The sequence below is a fragment of the Vicia villosa genome, linkage group LG1, assembly GCF_029867415.1.
Source record: "Vicia villosa cultivar HV-30 ecotype Madison, WI linkage group LG1, Vvil1.0, whole genome shotgun sequence".
NCBI classification, from domain to species: Eukaryota; Viridiplantae; Streptophyta; class Magnoliopsida; order Fabales; family Fabaceae; genus Vicia; species Vicia villosa.
Genome location: NC_081180.1, coordinates 59,270,259 through 59,294,876, shown reverse-complemented (window position 1 = coordinate 59,294,876; position 24,618 = coordinate 59,270,259). Strand labels below are relative to the sequence as shown.

The 24,618-nt window shown below is 41.6% G+C and overlaps 1 protein-coding gene across 1 annotated transcript; it reads left to right on the top strand.

The window, feature by feature from the left end:
• Positions 1-9,315: 9,315 nt before the first annotated feature.
• LOC131643739 (uncharacterized) lies at positions 9,316-23,703 on the top strand. The gene is made up of 4 exons (XM_058914045.1): positions 9,316-9,609; positions 9,715-10,158; positions 10,285-10,945; positions 23,690-23,703. The coding sequence occupies exons 1-4, from the start codon at positions 9,316-9,318 to the stop codon at positions 23,701-23,703; spliced, it is 1,413 nt and encodes a 470-aa protein (XP_058770028.1).
• The last annotated feature ends 915 nt before the right edge of the window (positions 23,704-24,618 follow it).

Genomic DNA, 24,618 nt, shown 5'->3' with positions numbered 1-24,618 from the left:
CGTGACACACTAGATCTGCACGGAACTGCTTTTAGAAAAAACAATATCAATACTGGGGATCGAACCCAGGACATAGTGGACACACACACTCCTTCAGTTTACCAATTGGGCTACGCATTTCATTCGTTATCAATATGCGTTGCATAAGATAAATATAAATCATATTGGTAAATGGAAAAGTCAAACAACTTATCTGAAGTGGGCCCCTTTTGTCTGCGAGCAACCAACCAAAAAAGGAGAGAGAGGCTTTGATTGTTGACCATCCAATGATATCATCACACGCGTGCAGAGAGAAAGTTGAAGGTTTGGGGGGCCTATCTCGTCGCGCCACGCGTGCTTCAACCGTCCCTGGGAGTTTCAAACCGCCGTCGACGGCAGTTTCCTCCTTCTTCTCCGACGGCCACGTTTTCCTTTCCTGCGAAAAAGCCACGAAACAAACAAAAACAAGTGCCCAGATCCACTAAACAAGTGGCTGCGAACTCGATGGTGCTGTTAATTTGGAATGAAAAGGCCTGCATCTATATAAACGAAAGTGAAGAATATTGGTGCCCTAACAATGGTGTTCATCGATTCAGCCCCTAAACCTCACATGTTTTACGTTAAACCCTGCCTGATTAAACTCAACAACACAAATATGCACATCAAATCATCTTATAAGGCACAAATCAATGAACTCGAAACTTCAAAACCTTACCTCCGGCGAAGTTGAATATGTGATGTTCTGGGCACGCTGGTTCTTGCTTGAGGATTGAGATAAACTCCTGGTGATCTCAATGACACGAATCAGCGCTTGGTTTTGGTGGAGGCTCGCTATAGAAAGAGTTCTCAAGTTGCACCTCTTTCTTGAATTTTGGTTTCTTGAAACCCTTGTTGCTTCTCCAGCATTTTGTCCTCTGGCTCACAGACTATTGCACATATTTATAAGGGTTATATTTAGGTCAAGGATGGATTCAAGGAGGCCCACAATTTGAGTAGAGAAAATTTGATTGAAAAATAATATAAAACTTGCTATTTTTGGTTTCTATCTTTTTTCAATCTTTTTCACGAGTCTTTTGGCTTGTCCATTGTGACTGGATCTGAATGAATAAATAATAATGATTCAATGAATATTCTTTTATTCAATTATGATTTTATTTGGATTAAAATGATTTTAAATAAATAAAGATCAAAATAATTGAAATAAAAACCACAATATGAATAAATATTGACTCATGGGCTTCTTATGGACTTGTATTCACGTGGACAACTTGGAATTGTAAGCCCATTACTCAAAAGTTGGAAATTTGCCAATTAGAGTTTTGCCTTTTCCTTGAAATCGATCAACTTGCGCGAGCCATAACTCATTCAATTTTTATTAGATAGGGATGATTTAAGACTTTTTGGAAACCTCAAGGTGTCCTCTAAGTGATGCCTTTGGTTTCATCTCAATTGAGTTTACCATGTTCAAGTTATGAGCTTTGAGAAAAAAAATGACTTTTTGCGATCTTTTAGAAGGACTTGTAATGTTTTTGCTCATATCTCTCAAATGAAGCATTTTTAGCCTTGGCATGTGAGAGACAAAGTTGTAGAGAACTAATTTCCTTAAAAATGAGCTTTGGATGGGAAATTTCTGATGTTCCATGTGAAAGTTATGACCGGTCAAAGTTCAGTTGACTTTTTCCTTAAAAACCCTAATTTAGAAACTCAGGTTCTTGATGATTTTGGAGCTTTTCTTGATGAATCATGATCAATCCTTGATCAAATGATGAATGATACTCCATAATGCGGATGTTGACAAAAAAAACAGAAGTTTTGACTGTGGTTTGACCATAGTTTGACTTTTAGGTCAACCAGTCAATTATTGACCGTTTGAGCAGTTGACTGATCAATCCTATGAACTGGAGCTTTCAACTTGGCATGAGGGTACTTTGAATCATATGAGAGATCATGGAATCCACTTGAGGTATCAGAAGTTGATTTTTCTTGGAACAAAACGCTAGTTTTGGTCCTTATTGCTTAGGAGAGTGTGCATCCACTTAGATCTTGAGCAATTGATATTTGGATGAGCTTGAGTATATAAAAATATGGTGGGCAAATTTTGGGGTATGACAGCTGCCCCTGTTCAATCTTCTTAAACCTGAAGATGTAGCTTGGCATGTGTGCCTGTTGGAATCTGAAGGTGGAAGATGATTGAACACTAGAATACCAAGAAATTTGCCATAGCTGAAGTAGGGACTTTTGTCGGAGATGGGCTTGAAGATGCCATCCAGGTGTTTGTAGAAGATGTATGATTGATATGGGCTTGAAGATGCCATCCAACTTGATGTGCTTGAGAGTCAGAAAGTGTCATACGTTAGACTGTTTCTGAGGAATAGACTTAGGTTGAGTCGTATGTTAGACTGGGTCTAGTTTGCATCAGCAGATGTCTGGAAAACCGTGCGTTAGGCCGAGGAATAAATCGTGCGTTAGATTATTCTCAATTGCATCCTCAGATGTCTGGAAAACCGTGCGTTAGGTTGAAGAATATGTCGTGCGTTAGACTATTCTAAATTGCATCCTCAGATGTCTGGAATGCCGTGCGTTAGGCTGAAAAAATTTCTTTGTATTGAGGAATATTTGTTGGAGATGGGCTTAAAGATGCCATCCAGATGTCGAGACTGAAAGTTTGAGAAGTAGTGGTTTGAATGTTGATCGTATAGTAGATGAATTAGATTTTTGGAGAGTTGGTCGTGTCAGCACCGTTTGTAGTAACTGAATTAGACTTTGGAAGATGATCGTGTCTACACCGTTCGTGATGATAGAATTAGATCTTTGAAGGTCGATCGTGTCAGCACCGTTCGTAGTAACCGAATTAGATCTTGGAGATATAATCGTGTCTACATCGTTCGTGATGATAGAATTAGATTCTCTTGTCGTGTCAGCATTGTTCGTAGTAACTGAATTAGACTGGGAAGGTCAGTGATCGTGTCTACATCGTTCGTGATGATAGAATTAGATCTCTGAGAGTTGACCGTATCAGTACCGTTCGTAGTAACCGAATTAGATCTTTTGTCGTGTCAGTACCGTTCGTAGTAGCTGAATTAGACTTAGTTGGTCGTGTCTACACCGTTCGTGATGATAGAATTAGACCTCTGAGCGTTGACCGTGTCAGTACCGTTCGTAGTAGCTGAATTAGATCTTTGAGAGTTGACCGTGTCATTACCGTTCGTGGTAAATGAATTAGATCTTCGAGCGTTGATCGTGTCAGTACCGTTCGTGGTAAATGAATTAGATCTTCGAGCGTTGATCGTGTCAGTACCATTCTTAGTAGCTGAATTAGATCTTTGAGAGTTGGAGGTTTCTTTCATTTGTCTGTACCTGTATCATGCAATATGTATAGTTTAGTCTTTATGCAATGTCATGATGTATGCATTATGTAATGAGCCCCTCAAAATAAATGAGAAACTTTGTATGTCATGGATGAGTTCATTATGAGGTAATGTATGCAATGTATGAATATGTTTATGACATATGATATGTGAATATGATTTATGTTGTCTTGATTGAGAAAATAAATCTATTTGTCTTTGATGTCTGATCTTATTTGAAGGTGTTCAGCTGAGGGTTTATGATTTCTGCTTGGGGATGATCAGTAACTTGATATACCCTGACTGGGGAGAAAGATATTAGTAAGCCATGTTGGAAAAGAACCAAGTGTCGGAGAACATGCAACGTTGAAGGTGTAAACTCTGTTGGGGAGCCATGTCTCTGTAGGGACCGGAGTATTTGAAGATATCTTCTTGGTGATTACTCTGTGGGGATATGATCTTGCACAATCAGCTTTGTAGGGAGACATGGGTGTCTTGGATATTGCCCCCAGTATTATAGCAATTACCATTCCTGGATTTGTATTGATCAGGACACCCCCAATAAATACTGATCAAAGTGTCAAACTGGACTTGCATAGGTTTGCCCCTGCTAGTAGGAGCTTGGAAAGATTCGCCTCGCGAGGACTTTATGAGATGTGCACTCTGGGCGTCATGCCCCTCGTAATCATAGGCCCTGTCATACCCCAAATTTGTCCTACCCCTTTACTTCTAACTGGCTTAGGCTTTGTATTCATGTACATACATCACTTAGGACATAATCCATACTCATGTATTCATATCATGGGCTCTATTCAAAGGCTAGCAAGAAGAAGCTCTATTGCAAAGAATTCTGATCAGAGAATAAGGAGACTGAGGTATAATCATGTGGTTCTATGTTCAGGGAAATCCTCCTGGATTGGGGTTTCTCTTTGCCTCAAGTCAAGACATTGATTGAAGGATACTGGCTCGCAAATCATCCGGTTCCTTGAATCAGGGTTTCTTTGACCAAAGTCAACCAGTTGACTTTCTGGTCAACATTTAATCAGGATTGGTTTCTATGTGTGAAAAGCTTCTCACACTGGCCATGGGGATATGTTTGTTTGACTGGATGTGAGTGGAAGAGATTTAATCGGGAATTTCATCAATAGTCGGAAAAATTGGAACAGTTGACTTTTGGGTCAAAATCGGGAAAATTATTCAAATATCGACTTTTGGTGGAAAACCGGTCAAATAAAGTCAAGGAAATGAGAAAAATCAAGAAATAATCAAAACTGCCAAATCTGGAAAGTTAGTTGAAATGGGAACTTGCCAAAAGAGGAAAGTTCTACACTTAAAGAATTTTTGAGTGAATTTCCTATTGGCTGGGCAGCTGACTTCAGGTTCGATTATCATGTTGAAAACGACAGAATTTTAAGACAAGCTCAACATCAAAAATGTTCATCGCATAGCCCTCTACAATATTGTAGTTGGGAGTTTTTTCATATGACACATGGATTGAGAGCTATTAAAGAGAGAAGTTGGCAAAAATCCCATTGTATACGAGGCAAAAGCCGGGCAAGTTTCCAGGGCAGCATGGTCATTTAATCAAGCACGTGGCGTGCCAACTTTGAGGTTGATTATAGAGACACACAAGGGTCTATAAAGTGTAAACTTGGTATCATTCTTCTCTCCTTCATGCCCTCTACTCAACAAGCCAAGAATCATGTTAATTGGATGATTAATGAATCATTTACGAAGCTCCAAAGTCACTGCCTCACAAAGCCAAGAGTATGCACCTGGCCAAGTCATGACTTGAGGCATGCGCGAAGCATTTCTACAGACACATGGTGGGTGCAATCTAAGACACATTTCCATCTTCCACAGGTCTCCACCTAGTGCAAAATTGGTACTAAGGTATTCTTTGCTATGCCCTCTTCCAAACAAGCCACGGGACGCTCCAAATGGATGGATATTGAGGAAGATATAAGCCCTCAAAGTCATGCCCTGACTAAGCCACGTTTTTGCCAAGGAGTTCAGCCAGAGCTATGGTCACACGCACAGGCCATATACAGCAACAACATACCATGTTCCAGCTCATTTTTCTACATTTCCAAGCATCATTTCAAGAAATCTTCAACACCAAATTTACTTTATGCCATGAGCCCTTTAAGTTGGCTCCAAGTTTGAGTAAGATAGTGAGCCATGGCCATAGTTTTACATGAGCAAAGATGGTGTCTTAGAATAGTGTTGTATGATCATATTACTAGCAATCCAGCATCATTCATTATCACAAGAGCCCATGCAAGAAAGCTGATACGTAAAAGCCAAAGAAAGACTTGCTCCATTTACAACAACTTGTTCATTAAGATTGGGAAAAGATAAGCTACTACACAACACACCATAGCTTCCATGTACCCTACACTATATAAATGAAAATCCTTCACAAATCACGCACACACTCTCATTTTCTTTCTTCATTTTTCTCAAAACTTTCTCTCCTCACTCTCTTTTATCTCTCGATCCTCTCTCTCTCTTCCACCACTCATCTTCAAAGTTTGTTACATATTGTAACAAACTCTAACAAACTCCTCGATCATCAACCAGTCACCACCACTGCAACCATCAACCACCACCTTCAACCACCATTAAACCCCCATCGTTGCCATGGTGCCTCCACGTATGTTGCCAACCTGAAGCTTCTCGGTTCAATTTCCACCCCAATCATCATCACCTTCATCATTTCTGGATCTACACGCTCTTATCAACCATAGTGTGGCCAAGGTTACTAGTCAAGATCCGCATCAACAAAGCAAAGGACCTGATTCCGCTGACCGTCGAGGGAACTACAAGGCTCGCAGAATTCCTCCTCTAAATCAAAGCTTCAAACAGGTAAGGGACTCAAACTCCTCAGCATCTTCACCATGTACGAGCATGTAGTATGAACGAAACTGTATGTTACTCGATGCATCTGTTTGTAAGTCTATGAATATCATATATTACGTGGATTAATGGCTTCCTGAATGTGTGAGTCGTGCGTTTGGTCTGAATAGTGTAAGGATTAGCATAACATGTGATTCTTGCATTTTCATGGAGTTTTCATAATGTTAGGGTTTAGAATAGTGGATCGGTTAGGGTGTTAGAGAAGGAATCAAAGAAAATCATTGACGGATCCGTAATCAGCATGTAAAAACGAATAGAAAGGTATTTGCTTTTCACGTTTTCGAGTAGTTCGCTCGTCTCCGCCATGTACTCGGCCGGAGAAGACGATCGTAGGCACTGCTCCGGCGTCTGCATGTTGGTGTAATATTTCAGCCTGTTCTCCTTACATGGTGCATGCGTATTCGTTCAGGTTCCCAAATTTTGGTAAGTTTTGTCTTATTACAATCATGAGGCAGTGAGCTGGCGCATGATGATTAGCTGAGCTCACATTTTGCCTTTATCCCACTTAAAATACCATGACCAATTGATGCAACATCTACATATTATTTGAATGCTTTTTAATTCAACCATGGTCTAAAATAATGAAATGAATGCTGATAAAGATAAATGTAAGATAGATGGAAGTGTGCAGCGTTGGGCCTTGCGCATCTTTGGGCCCTCGCTTGTTCTCAGGATCACACCCCTGTTTCATTAGTGCACCTACAGCCTTGTAAACATGGGCCTGAGCGCCTGGCTCTTTGCACCCCTATCTTGGGCCCTGTTTTTGCTTATAAATAATCTTAGTTCATTTGAAAACTGCTGTTGCACCCCCCTGGCAGTGTAGTTTTAATTTTAGTTTTATTTTTGTTCCTTTTATAGCTTTTAACTCATAAATCCTTTTTAAATCAAATAAAAATGCATAAAATCAATGTGTAGATAGTTTAGAGATATAAATAAGTGCCATAATCTTTGTTATTTTTTTCTAATCGTTTTAGTATTTTTAATAAATCTTTTTTCTCTACGATATGTTTGGATTTTCTTTGCTTTAATACCTCCTTGTAAATAATCTTGCTAATAGACCTAGGGATTAATTTTAGTCTAGATTTTTTTCCATAGAATTAATTGATATATGTGTGTTTGTGAATACCATTTATTCGTTATAGTTCTCAATCTTATTTGTCGTGTATTGATTCTTTTTACCTACTCCATGTATAGTTTTTTTCTTTAATAAAGTGTATAGTTCTTTTATCATTTTGATTCCCTAGAATAACAACTTAGATTAGAATCTAGGATTAGTTCCCCTAAGCATTCTTTTTCTTTTCAACTTTCAAAACATTAATAAAAGGAAGATGCGAATCACATTAAGAAAGTGATAGAGAAATGAGTGGGATTCATTCCCTAATCTGTTTCTCAATCACTTAGTGGCATAGAAATGAGTGGGATTTATTCCCTAATCTGTTTCTCGGTCACTACCTAATGGGAGAGAAACGAGTGGGATTCATTCCCTAATCTGTTTCTCAAACATTAATTAATGGGAGAGAAATGAGTGAGATTCATTCTCTAATCTGTTTCTCAAACATTACATAATGGGATGGAAGTGAGTGGGATTCATTCCCTAATCTGCTTCTCGATCATTATACACTTTTATGTGATTCGAATCGCAAACAAATTCCCCTTAAAAAACACACAACCAAAAACACTTAAAACATCTAACAATGGTTCAGACTAAAGCAAAGTAGAGAAAGTGGTGAGTGGCCCGGTATTGGGTACTGTTCATCACTCATCTACCCTAAAAGACACAAACCAATCTCTTTCTTCTTCCTAAGGGCACCGTTATCTCCGCTCCGTTGCATCCTAGGCGATCCCTTATGCAAGAGCGCGAGCGTTAACGCCGCCCAATTAAAAAACACAAAAACAAACAGAAAATCTTTAGCCGAGCTACGGTAACTCTGATTCCTGAAAAGGATACGTAGGCAGCGGGGTAGGGCCCGTGCGAGTACAATTCTTTATTTTCCCTACATTTTGCATTCATTCGCATTTAGACATAGACATAGTTATACACCCTTTAGATAGAAACAAACATAGGTGGATACCATCGAGTACGATGGGCGTGAGGGGTGCTAGCACCTTCCCCTTGCGTAACCGACTCCCGTACCTTGATTCTCTGGTCGCAAGACCCTGTTCCTTCCTTTGTTAGGTTTTCTGATATTCCTTTCCCTTATGGGATAAATATATTGGTGGCGACTCTGCTCATTTTTCGCGAGCGTGCGACAGCTGGCGACTCTGCTGGGGATGTTGCTAGACCTGTTGCTGGTCCATCCATAGCGAGTCGATCCTAGCCTGCGTTTGTTTGTTTATTTACTGGGTGTTTATTTGTTTTTATGTCTATACCTTGTATATATGTTTGCATGTTTATTTTTCTGCTTGCATATCATGTTTATTTCTGTTTGCACATCATGCATATGGATTATATTCTGTGTTCCTTGGGGTCTTCTGTTCTGTTTTGCAGGTTGGGTGGGATGTTCTATGAGGTAAAAGGCCCAATACCCAGGCTATGAGTGCACTTTAGGTACCCTAGGATAGAGTGGGAGCATGGTTTGTCTCGAGGTGTACGTCTCGGGATGGATCATGTGACTACGAGCAGAGTAGTGGTTTCAAACGGAGGTATTATCGTCACCCGCATCCGTGCTGTGATGATGCTTACCTTCGGGCGGACCGTATACTGCGTTTCATGACCTTACCCTGACCTAGATTCACCTGTGAGTGGGGAGGGATATACATGACAGGTACCGTTGGTGACTATTCTGTTCTGTTGGTGACTATTGTTCTTATGGCTGTGTGGCACCTATGCCGAACCTTTGACCTTATGACTTGTGATTCTGCTCAGAGACGACACAACAACTCCCTCATATTGGGAGAATCTCCATTGCATCATTTACATCATGGCATGTTTACCTTTCAAAAAAAAAAAAAGAAAAGAAAGAAAAGATGTAATAAAAAAAGAAGAAAGAAAAAGAAAAGAAAAATAGTATTATTTCTCATATGCATGCCATTTTTTCAGGGTATCTGAGGTTATTACCTTTCATCCAGGATGGCTAACAACGTGACCGCTACAAAAGAGGCTACCAAGCGTACATTCACCTGCAGTTTCTTTCGTGAGGATATGACACACCTGATTCAGTTGAGCACTTTAGTTACTGGGCATAACTTGGATGAGTTCAGGAAGACATATGGCCATATCTTACACATGTTAACTTCTCGGGTTGATGGATGGGCTCTATACACGCTTCTTCAGTTCTACGATCCTGAGTTACGATGTTTCACCTTTCTTGATTACCAACTGGCACCAACCCTTGAAGAATATGCTGACATCCTCAAGATTAAGGTTCAACATAGGATCCCTTTTGTTTGTGTACCTGAGAAACCGAAAATGGACCGAATTGCTGGTGCTCTTTATTTGAGCATGAAAGATGTTACAGATAACTGGAAGCCTAATGGTGGAACCCACGGATTCCATGTGAAATTTCTGATAAAGAAGGCCGACACCCTTGCTGTTGAGAAGAAATGGAAAGAATTCAACGCTCTCCTAGCTGTTATGATCTATGGTTTGGTGTTGTTCCCGAATATTCCGAATTTCGTCGATCTAACTGCTGTTTGTCTCTTCATGGATCAAAATCCTGTGCCCACTCTTTTAGCAGATACTTATTATACCATCCACTCCAGGTATGGGAAAAAAGGATCAGTTGGGAGTTGTTTACCGTTGCTATATGAGTGGTTCGCTTCACACTTGCCTAAAAGCGGGCCGTTTGTTACAACAAAAGACTCACAAAAATGGCCTCAAAGGATCATGGGGCTTACTGGAAACGACATTGTCTGGTGTCCTACCGGAATGGACGTAGAGGAAGTTATAACTAGCTGTGGTACTTTTGACAATGTTCCCCTCATAGGAACGAAAGGTGTTATCAATTACAATCCTAAGCTAGCGCTGCGTCAGTTGGGTTTTGCACTTGAAAACAAGCCTTTGGACAAAGAGATATTCGAATCCGTTTGCTTTGAGAAGGGAACCGATCCAAAGGGTCTAGAAAAGGTGAGGAGTGCCTGGAGTAGCATCCATACAGATGATCAGACTTCTCTAGGTGAAAAGAATGTCGTTGCCAAACAAACCTACACAGATTGGGTTGAGGATAGAGTTAAAGATCGTCTGTTGCCTTTCCCGAAGGTTAATCCATTGTACAAGCAACCACCTAAGGTTCCAATTGCCATTATGCCTGCTGAGAATTGCATCCCAGTAAATATGGAAAGCACCCAATTGCACGAAAAGAAGTCAGATACGCGACCAAAACATCATCTTGTGGACCAAATAGGGGTTGAGTTGACACATGAAGCCAAGGTGCTGAAAGAAGGATCTTTGAGAGTTCAAAAGAGGGCTAGAACGGAAAAAGGTGAAAGAGGTACTACTGTTGTTGTTGAAGATCACCAGGAGATCATAAAAAAGGCCGTAAAAGAGGCAGAAGAGAGACTCAAACGAGAGTACAGAGAAGACTTGAAGGCTTATAAACTCAAGATAGAAAGGGAGGCCAGAGCTGAAGTGAGGAGTCTGAAAAAGAAACTGGAAGAAGAGACCACCCAAAGGATAGCGGTTGAGACTCAGTTGAAAGGAAGTCACCTCCGCACCGCCCGACTAACAGAAGAAAACGCCAAGCTCAGAGATCGAATGATGGGTATGGAGGACGTGTCTGAGAAGGATTATCTCCCAGAATGCAAAGGATGTGACGAACTCAGGGAGTGCTGCAAGAAGCTAGATGGGCATTTGTTTCGCAAAGATGAGGTGATTCAAAGCCTTCTTAAAGGAAGAGATCGAGAAGCAACCAAGAAACTGTTTGATGAAACTAAGAAGTGGAGCGATGAGCACTTCAGACAAGGAGGACCTCTGTTTTATATTCAGATGGATTGATGTTTGAGTCTGTATGTTTCGACCACCACCAGACTTGTTGGATGGGGTCTTTTATTTCCCTTGTTGAACTATCTTGTTGATGTATGGCTTGCCCAAGCTTAAATTTCTGTTATGAATAAAAGAAACTAGTTTCTCTTGACACTTATCTTTTGTCACATTGTTAGCTATTCTGGATCAATATTAAATCTTGGATACTCTGAAAATGGCACATCACGTCATACGCACACATGCACTCATACATTCACATTATCACATTGCATTTTTCAGGTTATTGTACAAGAAACTAATTGGGGTCCCTTTCAGCAACAGATTTCTTTTCCGACGACGAAGCTGACTTTCTTACATCCTTACCGTACCCGGAGCAACGAGAGAATCATGGAACAATTTGAACAGAATCAGGCTGCCCTCCGTAGGGATATGGATGTTATGGGGGAAAGAATGGCCCAACTTATGGAGACTCTCCATGCCGTTGTTCAAGGACAGGATGAACTCAGAAAGAGTGTCGCTAGTTTGGTCAAAGATACTCCTACCAATTCTGCTGACGGAGGGGTGAAAACTAAAGAGACTCCTATTAATGAGACACTTAAAGTGGTGGACGACCACCATGAGGTTATTGATCTTGAACATGATCTCACTGCTGAGTTGACCGAGACTGCTAAGATGTACCAAGCTCTTGAAGAACGTCTTAAGGCTGTCGAGGTTGCTAAAACTTCAAGCTTCGACACCGCCGCTATGTGCTTGGTACCTGGGATTGTTATTCCCCCGAAGTTCAAGGTGCCAGATTTTGATAAGTACAAGGGAGTTACCTGCCCAGAGACTCACATTCGTTCCTACTGCCGTAAGATGGCCGCTCACGCTGAGAACGAACCTCTGCTTATGCACTTCTTCCAGGATAGTCTCACTGGAGCCCCGTTGGAGTGGTATATGAAACTCGAGAGGTCTAATGTCAGTACTTGGGGAGAACTTGTTGATGCCTTCTTGAAACAATACCACTACAACACTGCTATGGCTCCTAGCCGTGCCCAGCTGCAGAATATGTCACAGAAATCTGAAGAGTCCTTTAAGGAATACGCCCAGAGGTGGCGTGAACTTGCTGCTCGAGTCCAACCTCCTTTATTGGACCGAGAGTTGATTGATCTGTTTATGGGGACTCTGAAAGGGCCGTATCTTCAGCACATGGTTAGTAATACTTCTCCTTCCTTTTCGGATGTGGTCATCATTGGTGAGAGGGTTGAGAACTGTGTCAAAGCTGGTACCATTCAAGGTGTTACTAATCCTAGCAACTCAAGTGGTAATGGTAAGAAGCCGTATTCTGGGTTTGTGAAGAAGAAGGAAGGTGAGACTAGCACCGCTTCTGTTGACCAAGGCCGAGCTCCTGCATACTCTGCTGTTCCACCTCCTTATTATCCGATGCCTTATGCTGTTCCTGGTCCGTATGTCCCTCAAGCGTATGCTGCTGCTCTTCCACAACCATGGATGGCACCCCAACAGCCTTTCGTACCACAACAACAAGCTGCTGCTCCTCAGAATCGGCAACAGAACCCTAGGCCTCAAGGTCAAAGGGGCCCGCAAAGAACAAGATTCCAAGATAGGCGTATCGATCCGGTCCCGATGTCATATGCTCAGCTTCTCCCTCAGTTGCTTGCTGGTCAATTGGTACAACTCCGTGAACTTGGACCTCCACCTAGTCCTCTCCCTCCCGGTTATGATGTTAATGCTCGATGTGAATTTCATTCAGGGGCTCCAGGCCATACTATTGAAAAATGTAGAGCATTCAAATTGAAGGTTCAGGATCTCCTTGACGACAAGCTTATCTCGTTCGCTCCTACTGGTCCTAATGTGCAGAATAATCCTATGCCTCCTCATGCTGGTACGACCAATGCTATTTAGTTATGTGATGATCAGATCCTGGTAAATGATGTTAATGAGGTTAGGATGCCGCTAGCAGTTGTCAGAGAGTATCTTATGCAACAAAAGGTTTTGTGTGAACTACATGACTACTGTTTGCAATGTTCTTCTAATCCTGAGGAATGCACTAGGTTGAGAGAAGAAATCCAGAAACTAATGGATGAAGGTGTTCTTAGAGTGGAAAGGGTCGTTCCTGTCGAAGATGTGGCTACTTTAGAGATCCCTTACTGCCCTGCTGAGATATCAAGGACTCAGGACGCTTCTTTGGTCATTCATGCTCCGAGTACTCCTTTGGTCATTCAGGCTCCGAGGACTCCGTTGGTTATTCAGGTTCCAAATGTTCCTTCGACTCCTTCAACCTCGTCTCTTGTTCCCTCTCCTGTGAATGATTCTAAGGCTGTTCCTTGGAGTTATAATGCCGTGTATATTCGAGGGAAGAAGTTTGACTGTCCTCCAGTGGGTACTTCGAGTATCACAAATATTACTGGCACTAGTGGCATCACCCGTAGTGGTCGGATCTTTGCTGCCCCTCCTCCACCTCCTAAAGAGACCAACAAGGAGGCTAGTACACAAGCAAAAGGAAAGCAAGTTGCTGTTGATCCTCCTGTAACACGTAATGCCCAAGATGCCGAGCAACTCTTGAAAATCATTAAGAAAAGTGATTACAAAGTGATTGACCAACTTGATCAGACCCAAGCCAAGATCTCCATCTTGTCTCTCTTGGTACATTCTGAAGCTCATCGTGATGCTCTGATGAAAGTTCTGGCTTCCGCTCACGTGACTCAAGACATTACTGTGCCTCAGTTTGAAGGGGTTGTGACCAACATTGCTGCTGGTAATTGTTTGGGTTTTTCTGATGATGAACTTCCACCTGAGGGTAGAGCACACAACAAAGCATTGCATATCTCCGTCAAGTGTCTGGATGCTGTGTTGTCTCGAGTTCTGATTGATACAGGTTCTTCTCTTAATGTGATGCCCAAGGCTACTTTGTTTAAGCTGAGTATGGATGGGATTATGATGAGACCATGCACTATGAGTGTCAGAGCGTTTGATGGCTCTAGAAGGTCCGTAGAGGGGGAAATTGATCTGCCTGTTTTGATTGGCCCTCACATGTTCTATATTGCCTTCTATGTCATGGATATAAGTCCTTCATACACTTGCCTCTTGGGTCGTCCTTGGATCCATGCTGCTGGGGCTGTGACATCTACCCTCCATCAGTGTTTGAAATTCGTTGTGAATGACAAGATTGTTGTGATCACTGGTGAAGAGGATTTGATTGTCAATAATCTGGCGTCGTACCGTTATGTTGAAGTGGAGGGAGAGATACAAGAGACACCTTTTCAAGCCTTAGAGATTGTGTCAGTTGACAAACTCCCTGTGGTCGAGAATAAGAAGGAACTCGGAGCGCCCCTCTCGTCTTTAAATGATGCTAAGGCTTTCTTAGAAGCTGGTACTCCCCATAGTGCCTGGGGCAAGCTGATTGATGTTCAAGAGAAGCGAGACAAGTATGGCCTTGGGTATCAACCATCTTCTTCTACTCAGCTCAGCATAACTCCTGGAAAGAAGGTGATTCCCCCCATTTCTCAAGTGTTCGTCAGTGCAAGCACCAGTTCTGGAAGTCAAGTTCTCGCCGTGGATGATGATGATGAAGAAGATCTCTCCAGATTCATTTGCCATGCTGCGCCTGGACAGGAACTCAACAATTGGACTATCTTGGACATCCCTAGAGTCACTTTTATGGAGATGTAATTTTCTTGTTTCGATAAGTCATGTGCTTCGCCCTAAGCATTTTGACCACTTGTATAAAGAAGGGCCCCATGTTGTTTCAATTTGTTTAATATTGAATGAAAATCATATCTTCGCATGCAATTACTGTTCCATTTCTTTCATTTTTGTTTTACTTTAAAAAACTTTTTCAAAAATGGCAAAGATTTCCTTTTTTCCTTTTTTTGTGTTGCATTCTAAGGCATAAATCATCCATCGTGCAGATCCGGCTCGAACTCCATAAAAAATGATAATGTTACAGTTCCACGTCTTGATATCTTTGAGAATCCAATTGACCAAGCTGATGAGGATAGTGGGGAAGATTGTGAAGTCCCCGAGGAATTGGCAAGACTTTTGAGACAAGAGGAGAAATCTATTCAGCCACATCAAGAAGCCATAGAAATCATCAACCTCGGTACAGAAGAAGCAAAGAGAGAAGTCAAGATAGGGGCTGCTTTGCAAAGTGATGTAAAGAGAAGGTTGATTGAGCTGCTTCGAGAGTATGTTGACATCTTCGCCTGGTCATACGAAGACATGCCTGGTTTAGACACGGATATAGTTATGCACAGGTTACCGCTCAAACCAGAATGTCCGCCTGTAAAGCAAAAACCACGAAGAACACGACCTGATATGGCTTTGAAAATCAAGGAAGAAGTTGAAAAACAGTTGAAGGCTGGTTTCTTATCTGTGTGTGAGTATCCTCCTTGGATTGCAAACATAGTACCTGTTCCTAAGAAGGACGGAAAGGTACGCATGTGTGTTGACTACCGAGATTTGAATAGGGCAAGTCCGAAGGATGATTTCCCTCTGCCTCATATTGATGTGCTAGTCGACAACACTGCTCAGTATTCGGTGTTCTCTTTCATGGATGGTTTTTCTGGCTATAATCAAATAAAGATGGCTCCTGAAGATATGACCAAGACTACCTTTACCACTCCGTGGGGTACGTATTGTTATAAGGTGATGCCTTTTGGTCTTAAGAATGCTGGTGCAACATATCAACGAGCAATGGTGACCCTCTTCCATGACATGATCCATAAAGAGATTGAGGTGTACGTCGATGATATGATTGCAAAATCCCAAACTGAGGAGGAACATTTGGTATATCTTGAGAAATTGTTTGCTCGTTTGCGTAAATTCAAGTTGAGACTTAATCCAAACAAGTGCACTTTTGGAGTGCGATCTGGAAAGTTACTTGGATTCATTGTGAGCCAACGAGGGATTGAGGTCGACCCTGATAAAGTAAGAGCAATACAGAACATGCCAGCACCGAAGAATGAAAAAGAAGTTCGAGGGTTCCTTGGAAGGTTGAATTACATAGCCAGGTTCATTTCTCATCTCACTGACACTTGTGAACCCATCTTCAAACTGCTGCGCAAAAATCAAGATATCCGTTGGGATGATCGTTGTCAGGAAGCCTTCGAAAAGATCAAGCAGTATCTCCAAGAGCCACCAATTCTCATGCCTCCGGTTCCTGGGAGGCCGCTTCTTATGTACTTAACTGTGCTTGAAGGATCTATGGGGTGTGTGCTGGGCCAACATGACGAGTCCGGTCGAAAAGAGTGCGCCATTTATTACCTGAGCAAAAAGTTTACCGATTGTGAATCCCGCTACTCACTACTCGAGAAAACTTGTTGTGCTTTGGTATGGGCTGCTCGCCGACTGAGACAGTATATGTTGACTCACACCACTCTGTTGATCTCCAAAATGGACCCGATAAAGTACATCTTTGAAAAACCGGCTCTTACAGGGAGACTAGCCCGATGGCAAATGCTTTTATCAGAATACGATATCCAGTATGTCACACAGAAGGCCATCAAAGGAAGTGTCCTTGCAGATCATCTTGCTCATCAGCCATTAGAAGAGTATCAGTCAATGAAGTTTGACTTTCCTGATGAAGATATCATGAAGCTAGATGATAATGAAGGACCCGAACCAGGAGAGCGTTGGACTCTCACGTTCGATGGTGCATCAAATGCTATGGGCCATGGTATTGGGGCAGTTTTGACTTCTCCTCGTCAAACTCACATCCCTTTCACAGCTAGAATATGCTTTGATTGCACGAACAATGTCGCAGAATACGAAGCTTGCATAATGGGCCTCGAAGCAGCCATTGATATGAGGATCAAGATCCTTGAGGTTTATGGGGATTCTGCATTGGTCATACATCAAGTAAGAGGTGATTGGGAAACACGACACCCCAATTTAGTTCCTTACAAGGACTATATTTTGGAGTTGTTGCCCGCTTTTGAGGAAATCACTTTCAATCACATCCCCCGAGAGGAAAATCAATTGGCAGATGCTTTGGCTACTTTGGCGGCTATGTTTAGAGTTAGCTCCCCTAAAGAAATGCCAGACATAAGGATCCTCCGTTACAAGGAACCTGCACATGTGTTCCCCGCTCATTGCCTCACTACTGAAGATGTGTATGATGAAAAGCCATGGTATTACGACATCAAGAGGTATGTTGAGAAGCAAGAGTATCCCGAAGATGCTACGATTGGTGATAAGCGAACGCTTCGAAGGTTAGCATCCAAATTCTTCTTGTCAGGAGACGTCCTGTACAAAAGAAACTATGATTCAGTTTTGCTCAGATGCGTGGATAGACACGAAGCAGAATTGATCATGCGGGAAATTCATGAAGGATCTTTTGGAACTCATTCCAATGGACATTCTATGGCCAAAAAGATCTTGCGAGCAGGATATTATTGGATGACGATTGAAAGTGATTGTTATGTGTATGTGAAGAAATGTCACAAATGCCAAGTGTATGCTGACAGAATTCATGTCCCTCCAACTCCTCTGAACGTTCTGACATCACCTTGGCCTTTTGCTATGTGGGGCATAGACATGATTGGGCGCATAGAGCCACAAGCTTCAAATGGGCACAGATTTATTCTTGTTGCTATCGACTACTTCACCAAATGGGTTGAAGCTGCTTCTTACAAGAACGTAACCAAGCAAGTCGTTACTCGCTTCATCAAAAAAGAGATCATATGCCGATATGGGGTTCCAAACAAGATCATCACTGATAATGGGTCCAATCTTAATAACAAGATGATGGCAGAGTTGTGTGAAGAGTTCAAGATTGAACATCACAATTCATCACCCTATCGGCCAAAGATGAATGGCGCAGTCGAAGCTGCTAATAAGAATATAAAGAAGATCGTCCAGAAAATGGTTAGAACGTATAAAGATTGGCATGAGATGTTGCCATTTGCTTTGCATGGCTATAGAACTTCGGTTCGTACTTCAACTGGGGCAACTCCCTTCTCTCTTGTCTACGGTATGGAGGCCGTATTACCTGTCGAAGTGGAAATCCCTTCGTTGAGAGTTTTGATAGACGCCAAACTCGATGAAATAGAATGGGTTCAAACGAGGCTTGATCATCTCAACCTAATTGAGGAGAAACGCTTGTCTGCTATCTGCCATGGCCAATTGTACCAAAAGAGGATCAAGAAAGCGTATGACAAGAAGATTCGGCCTCGAGAATTCCACACAGGTGACCTAGTCGTAAGGAAGATCTTGCCAATTCACACCGATCCAAGGGGCAAATGGACTCCCAACTATGAGGGACCATACATTGTGAAGAAAGCATTTTCAGGTGGTGCTTTAATCCTGACCAAGATGGATGGGGAAGACGTTCCGCTTCCAGTCAATTCAGACTCAGTCAAAAAATATTACGCATAAAAGACCCGCTAGGTCGACGTACCTAGGCAAAAATAAGGGCATCCCGGCAAACCAAAAGGGTTTGGGCAAAAATTAGGGATAAAACAAAAAAGAGAATAACCCGCTAAGTTGAAAACCCGAAAGGGCGACTTAGGCAAAAAGGGGCATCCCGCTGGATTGAAAACCCGAAAGGGCGATCCAGGCAAAAGTTAGGGATCAAAAGCGAGAGGCTGCAGTCTGAATATCTTTCACAAAGACCACCATACGCCCTTGACAGAACGGATGGATCAATCCAACCATTACCCTTCTGAAGCAAAGCATTGAGAGGATCGAGGATATGGGAACTGTAGCAATATCAGTTTTAATGGAAATCCGAGCATTTCTCTTTGCCATTTTGCTCTTTGCATTTTATTTTCTCTTTCGCAACTACCTCATTTAGGAGTTGCTTCCCTGTACAGAAGCCTATTCACAGGCATTCCATCAATAAAATGATCTTTTGATAAGAAGTGTTCTTTCCTGCTTTTCATTGTTTCGCATGCGAGGTGTGATTTAATTCGTTATTAAACATTGCATTGAAAACAAGGGGAATAATAATCATAAAATCAAAACGAAACATGATGTTACATAAACATAAAAGTGTTCTAAGGGGGCACCATTTGCATCCAAACGTTGTTTTCTGTGCAGGTTGCAGGTTCTAGCCATCATCTTGGCTCATGATATGTCACAAAGGTCATCATCATCCCGCGTGAAAGTTCAAGCGTATAATTCATCAGTACTGGTAAGCACAAGACACCGGAAGGAATCCATGTCTCTCCCCTGCACGGCAGACAAAGAAGTGTCCATCAGAACCCACGTTCCCCCAAGCAGTATAGGATGTAAGGAAAGTCGAGCAAAGTCACTTCCTCTCCAACAGAGTTATGTTCTAATTCTCCACACAGTTGTCAATCATCTTTGGCACTATGAGGTTTTCAACGCCCACCCACAATGGCGTCTCAAGATCACAAGCAACGGACCCCAATGATCCTACTCTTCTGTCCCACCAAGGGCCTTTATTCGGCACTCTCTGCATATAGAATCCATTGCATATAGCATTGCATCCTCGAAAGCGTAGCATATCCATTGCAGTGGATCATTACGCCATAAAAACTCAAACATTCATACGGAACATAAGCCAGATAATAGGAGCCAATGTTGAATCAGAACAATGACCCATCCTCTCAAAGTTGTTACCTGTACAAACTTTGCCTGATATCTGCTATCATACTACAAACACTTTTAAGCTGTGGTGCCGATACGAGGCGTCCTCAATTCCTGACAAATCTCTGACACGAAGTCTTTCTGTTTTCCTTCTTCTGATGTCGAGGCGATGTCGAGTCGTAGGTCGCACGAGATCTATCCCCTTTTCGTCCTGAAGGTCGTATGAGATCTTCTCTTGATGTTGAGTCGTAGGTCGAACGTGATCTATCTCCTTTGGTCCTGTAGGTCGCACGAGGTCTATTCTTCCCCCTGTTTTGAAGGTCGCACGAGGTCTTCTCCCAATGATAAGTCATAAGGTCGCACGAGATCTTTTCCTTACCTCTCCTGTTGTCGAGTCGATGTTGAGTCATAGATCGCACGAGATCTTCTCCCTTCTGCCCTGAAGATCGTACGAGATCCTCTCCTGATGTCGAGTCGATGTTGAGTCTTAGGTCGCACGAGATCCCTTTTGTTTCAGTCCTGAAGATCGTACGAGATCTTTTCTTTCCTCTCCTGTTGTCGAGTCGATGTTGAGTCGTAGATCGCACGAGATCTATTCCCTTCCAGTCGTTGTTTCATGTAACACCCCTTTTGGGAACCTCGTATTGGCACCTCAAGTTACGTTACAGGCTACCACTATTCAAACCCATTACTCACTGTAAATATATCCGCCAGCAAAATAAATTCCTCTCTTTCCCCAGCAGATATCAAAACAAAAGCAAAGAATAAAGATCACTCCATCTTTTCAGGACAAATTTCAGGTCTTTGATATTTAATCTTCTTCTACCTCGAATGTTCGAAAGGCTAACGCCAATCTCGCCTTCAGGTTTAAGATGATTAAATAGGGGCAGCTGTCATACCCCAAATTTGTCCTACCCCTTTACTTCTAACTGGCTTAGGCTTTGTATTCATGTACATACATCACTTAGGACATAATCCATACTCATGCATTCATATCATGGGCTCTATTCAAAGGCTAGCAAGAAGAAGCTCTATTGCAAAGAATTCTGATCAGAGAATAAGGAGACTGAGGTATAATCATGTGGTTCTATGTTCAGGGAAATCCTCCTGGATTGGGGTTTCTCTTTGCCTCAAGTCAAGACATTGATTGAAGGATACTGGCTCGCAAATCATCCGGTTCCTTGAATCAGGGTTTCTTTGACCAAAGTCAACCAGTTGACTTTCTGGTCAACATTTAATCAGGATTGGTTTCTATGTGTGAAAAGCTTCTCACACTGGCTATGGGGATATGTTTGTTTGACTGGATGTGAGTGGAAGAGATTTAATCGGGAATTTCATCAATAGTCGGAAAAATCGGAACAGTTGACTTTTGGGTCAAAATCGGGAAAATTATTCAAATATCGACTTTTGGTGGAAAACCGGTCAAATAAAGTCAAGGAAATGAGAAAAATCAAGAAATAATCAAAACTGCCAAATCTGGAAAGTTAGTTGAAATAGGAACTTGCCAAAAGAGGAAAGTTCTACACTTAAAGAATTTTTGAGTGAATTTCCTATTGGCTGGGCAGCTGACTTCAGGTTCGATTATCATGTTGAAAACGACAGAATTTTAAGACAAGCTCAACATCAAAAATGTTCATCTCATAGCCCTCTACAATATTGTAGTTGGGAGTTTTTTCATATGACACATGGATTGAGAGCTATTAAAGAGAGAAGTTGGCAAAAATCTCATTGTATACGAGGCAAAAGCCGGGCAAGTTTCCAGGGCAGCATGGTCATTTAATCAAGCACGTGGCGTGCCAACTTTGAGGTTGATTATAGAGACACACAAGGGTCTATAAAGTGTAAACTTGGTATCATTCTTCTCTCCTTCATGCCCTCTACTCAACAAGCCAAGAATCATGTTAATTGGATGATTAATGAATCATTTACGAAGCTCCAAAGTCACTGCCTCACAAAGCCAAGAGTATGCACCTGGCCAAGTCATGACTTGAGGCATGCGCGAAGCATTTCTACAGACACATGGTGGGTGCAATCTAAGACACATTTCCATCTTCCACAGGTCTCCACCTAGTGCAAACTTGGTACTAAGGTATTCTTTGCTATGCCCTCTTCCAAACAAGCCACGGGACGCTCCAAATGGATGGATATTGAGGAAGATATAAGCCCTCAAAGTCATGCCCTGACTAAGCCACGTTTTTGCCAAGGAGTTCAGCCAGAGCTATGGTCACACGCACAGGCCATATACAGCAACAACATACCATGTTCCAGCTCATTTTTCTACATTTCCAAGCATCATTTCAAGAAATCTTCAACACCAAATTTACTTTATGCCATGAGCCCTTTAAGTTGGCTCCAAGTTTGAGTAAGATAGTGAGCCATGGCCATAGTTTTACATGAGCAAAGATGGTGTCTTAGAATAGTGTTGTATGATCATATTACTAGCAATCCAGCATCATTCATTATCACAAGAGCCCATGCAAGAAAGCTGATACGTAAAAGCCAAAGAAAGACTTGCTCCATTTACAACAACTTGTTCATTAAGATTGGGAAAAGATAAGCTACTACACAACACACCATAGCTTCCATGTACCCTACACTATATAAATGAAAATCCTTCACAAATCACGCACACACTCTCATTTTCTTTCTTCATTTTTCTCAAAACTTTCTCTCCTCACTCTCTTTTATCTCTCGATCCTCTCTCTCTCTTCCACCACTCATCTTCAAAGTTTGTTACGTATTGTAACAAACTCTAACAAACTCCTCGATCATCAACCAGTCACCACCACTGCAACCATCAACCACCACCTTCAACCACCATTAAACCCCCATCGTTGCCATGGTGCCTCCACGTATGTTGCCAACCTGAAGCTTCTCGGTTCAATTTCCACCCCAATCATCATCACCTTCATCATTTCTGGATCTACACGCTCTTATCAACCATAGTGTGGCCAAGGTTACTAGTCAAGATCCGCATCAACAAAGCAAAGGACCTGATTCCGCTGACCGTCGAGGGAACTACAAGGCTCGCAGAATTCCTCCTCTAAATCAAAGCTTCAAACAGGTAAGGGACTCAAACTCCTCAGCATCTTCACCATGTACGAGCATGTAGTATGAACGAAACTGTATGTTACTCGATGCATCTGTTTGTAAGTCTATGAATATCATATATTACGTGGATTAATGGCTTCCTGAATGTGTGAGTCGTGCGTTTGGTCTGAATAGTGTAAGGATTAGCATAACATGTGATTCTTGCATTTTCATGGAGTTTTCATAATGTTAGGGTTTAGAATAGTGGATCGGTTAGGGTGTTAGAGAAGGAATCAAAGAAAATCATTGACGGATCCGTAATCAGCATGTAAAAACGAATAGAAAGGTATTTGCTTTTCACGTTTTCGAGTAGTTCGCTCGTCTCCGCCATGTACTCGGCCGGAGAAGACGATCGTAGGCACTGCTCCGGCGTCTGCATGTTGGTGTAATATTTCAGCCTGTTCTCCTTACGTGGCGCATGCGTATTCGTTCAGGTTCCCAAATTTTGGTAAGTTTTGTCTTATTACAATCATGAGGCAGTGAGCTGGCGCATGATGATTAGCTGAGCTCACATTTTGCCTTTATCCCACTTAAAATACCATGACCAATTGATGCAACATCTACATATTATTTGAATGCTTTTTAATTCAACCATGGTCTAAAATAATGAAATGAATGCTGATAAAGATAAATGTAAGATAGATGGAAGTGTGCAGCGTTGGGCCTTGCGCATCTTTGGGCCCTCGCTTGTTCTCAGGATCACACCCCTGTTTCATTAGTGCACCTACAGCCTTGTAAACATGGGCCTGAGCGCCTGGCTCTTTGCACCCCTATCTTGGGCCCTGTTTTTGCTTATAAATAATCTTAGTTCATTTGAAAACTGCTGTTGCACCCCCCTGGCAGTGTAGTTTTAATTTTAGTTTTATTTTTGTTCCTTTTATAGCTTTTAACTCATAAATCCTTTTTAAATCAAATAAAAATGCATAAAATCAATGTGTAGATAGTTTAGAGATGTAAATAAGTGCCATAATCTTTGTTATTTTTTTCTAATCGTTTTAGTATTTTTAATAAATCTTTTTTCTCTACGATATGTTTGGATTTTCTTTGCTTTAATACCTCCTTGTAAATAATCTTGCTAATAGACCTAGGGATTAATTTTAGTCTAGATTTTTTTCCATAGAATTAATTGATATATGTGTGTTTGTGAATACCATTTATTCGTTATAGTTCTCAATCTTATTTGTCGCGTATTGATTCTTTTTACCTACTCCATGTATAGTTTTTTTCTTTAATAAAGTGTATAGTTCTTTTATCATTTTGATTCCCTAGAATAACAACTTAGATTAGAATCTAGGATTAGTTCCCCTAAGCATTCTTTTTCTTTTCAACTTTCAAAACATTAATAAAAGGAAGATGCGAATCACATTAAGAAAGTGATAGAGAAATGAGTGGGATTCATTCCCTAATCTGTTTCTCAATCACTTAGTGGCATAGAAATGAGTGGGATTTATTCCCTAATCTGTTTCTCGGTCACTACCTAATGGGAGAGAAACGAGTGGGATTCATTCCCTAATCTGTTTCTCAAACCTTAATTAATGGGAGAGAAATGAGTGAGATTCATTCTCTAATCTGTTTCTCAAACATTACATAATGGGATGGAAGTGAATGGGATTCATTCCCTAATCTGCTTCTCGATCATTATACACTTTTATGTGATTCGAATCGCAAACAAATTCCCCTTAAAAAACACACAGCCAAAAACACTTAAAACATCTAACAATGGTTCAGACTAAAGCAAAGTAGAGAAAGTGGTGAGTGGCCCGGTATTGGGTACTGTTCATCACTCATCTACCCTAAAAGACACAAACCAAT

Excerpts from the sequence above, each read along its gene's own strand:
- LOC131643739 (XM_058914045.1), top strand. The coding sequence starts at position 9,316 with ATGGCTAACAACGTGACCGCTACAAAAGAGGCTACCAAGCGTACATTC. Across the intron at positions 9,610-9,714 it reads CTGACATCCTCAAGATTAAG|CCTAATGGTGGAACCCACGG; the intron begins GTTCAACATAGG and ends GATAACTGGAAG. Across the intron at positions 10,159-10,284 it reads GCTGTGGTACTTTTGACAAT|GGAACCGATCCAAAGGGTCT; the intron begins GTTCCCCTCATA and ends TGCTTTGAGAAG.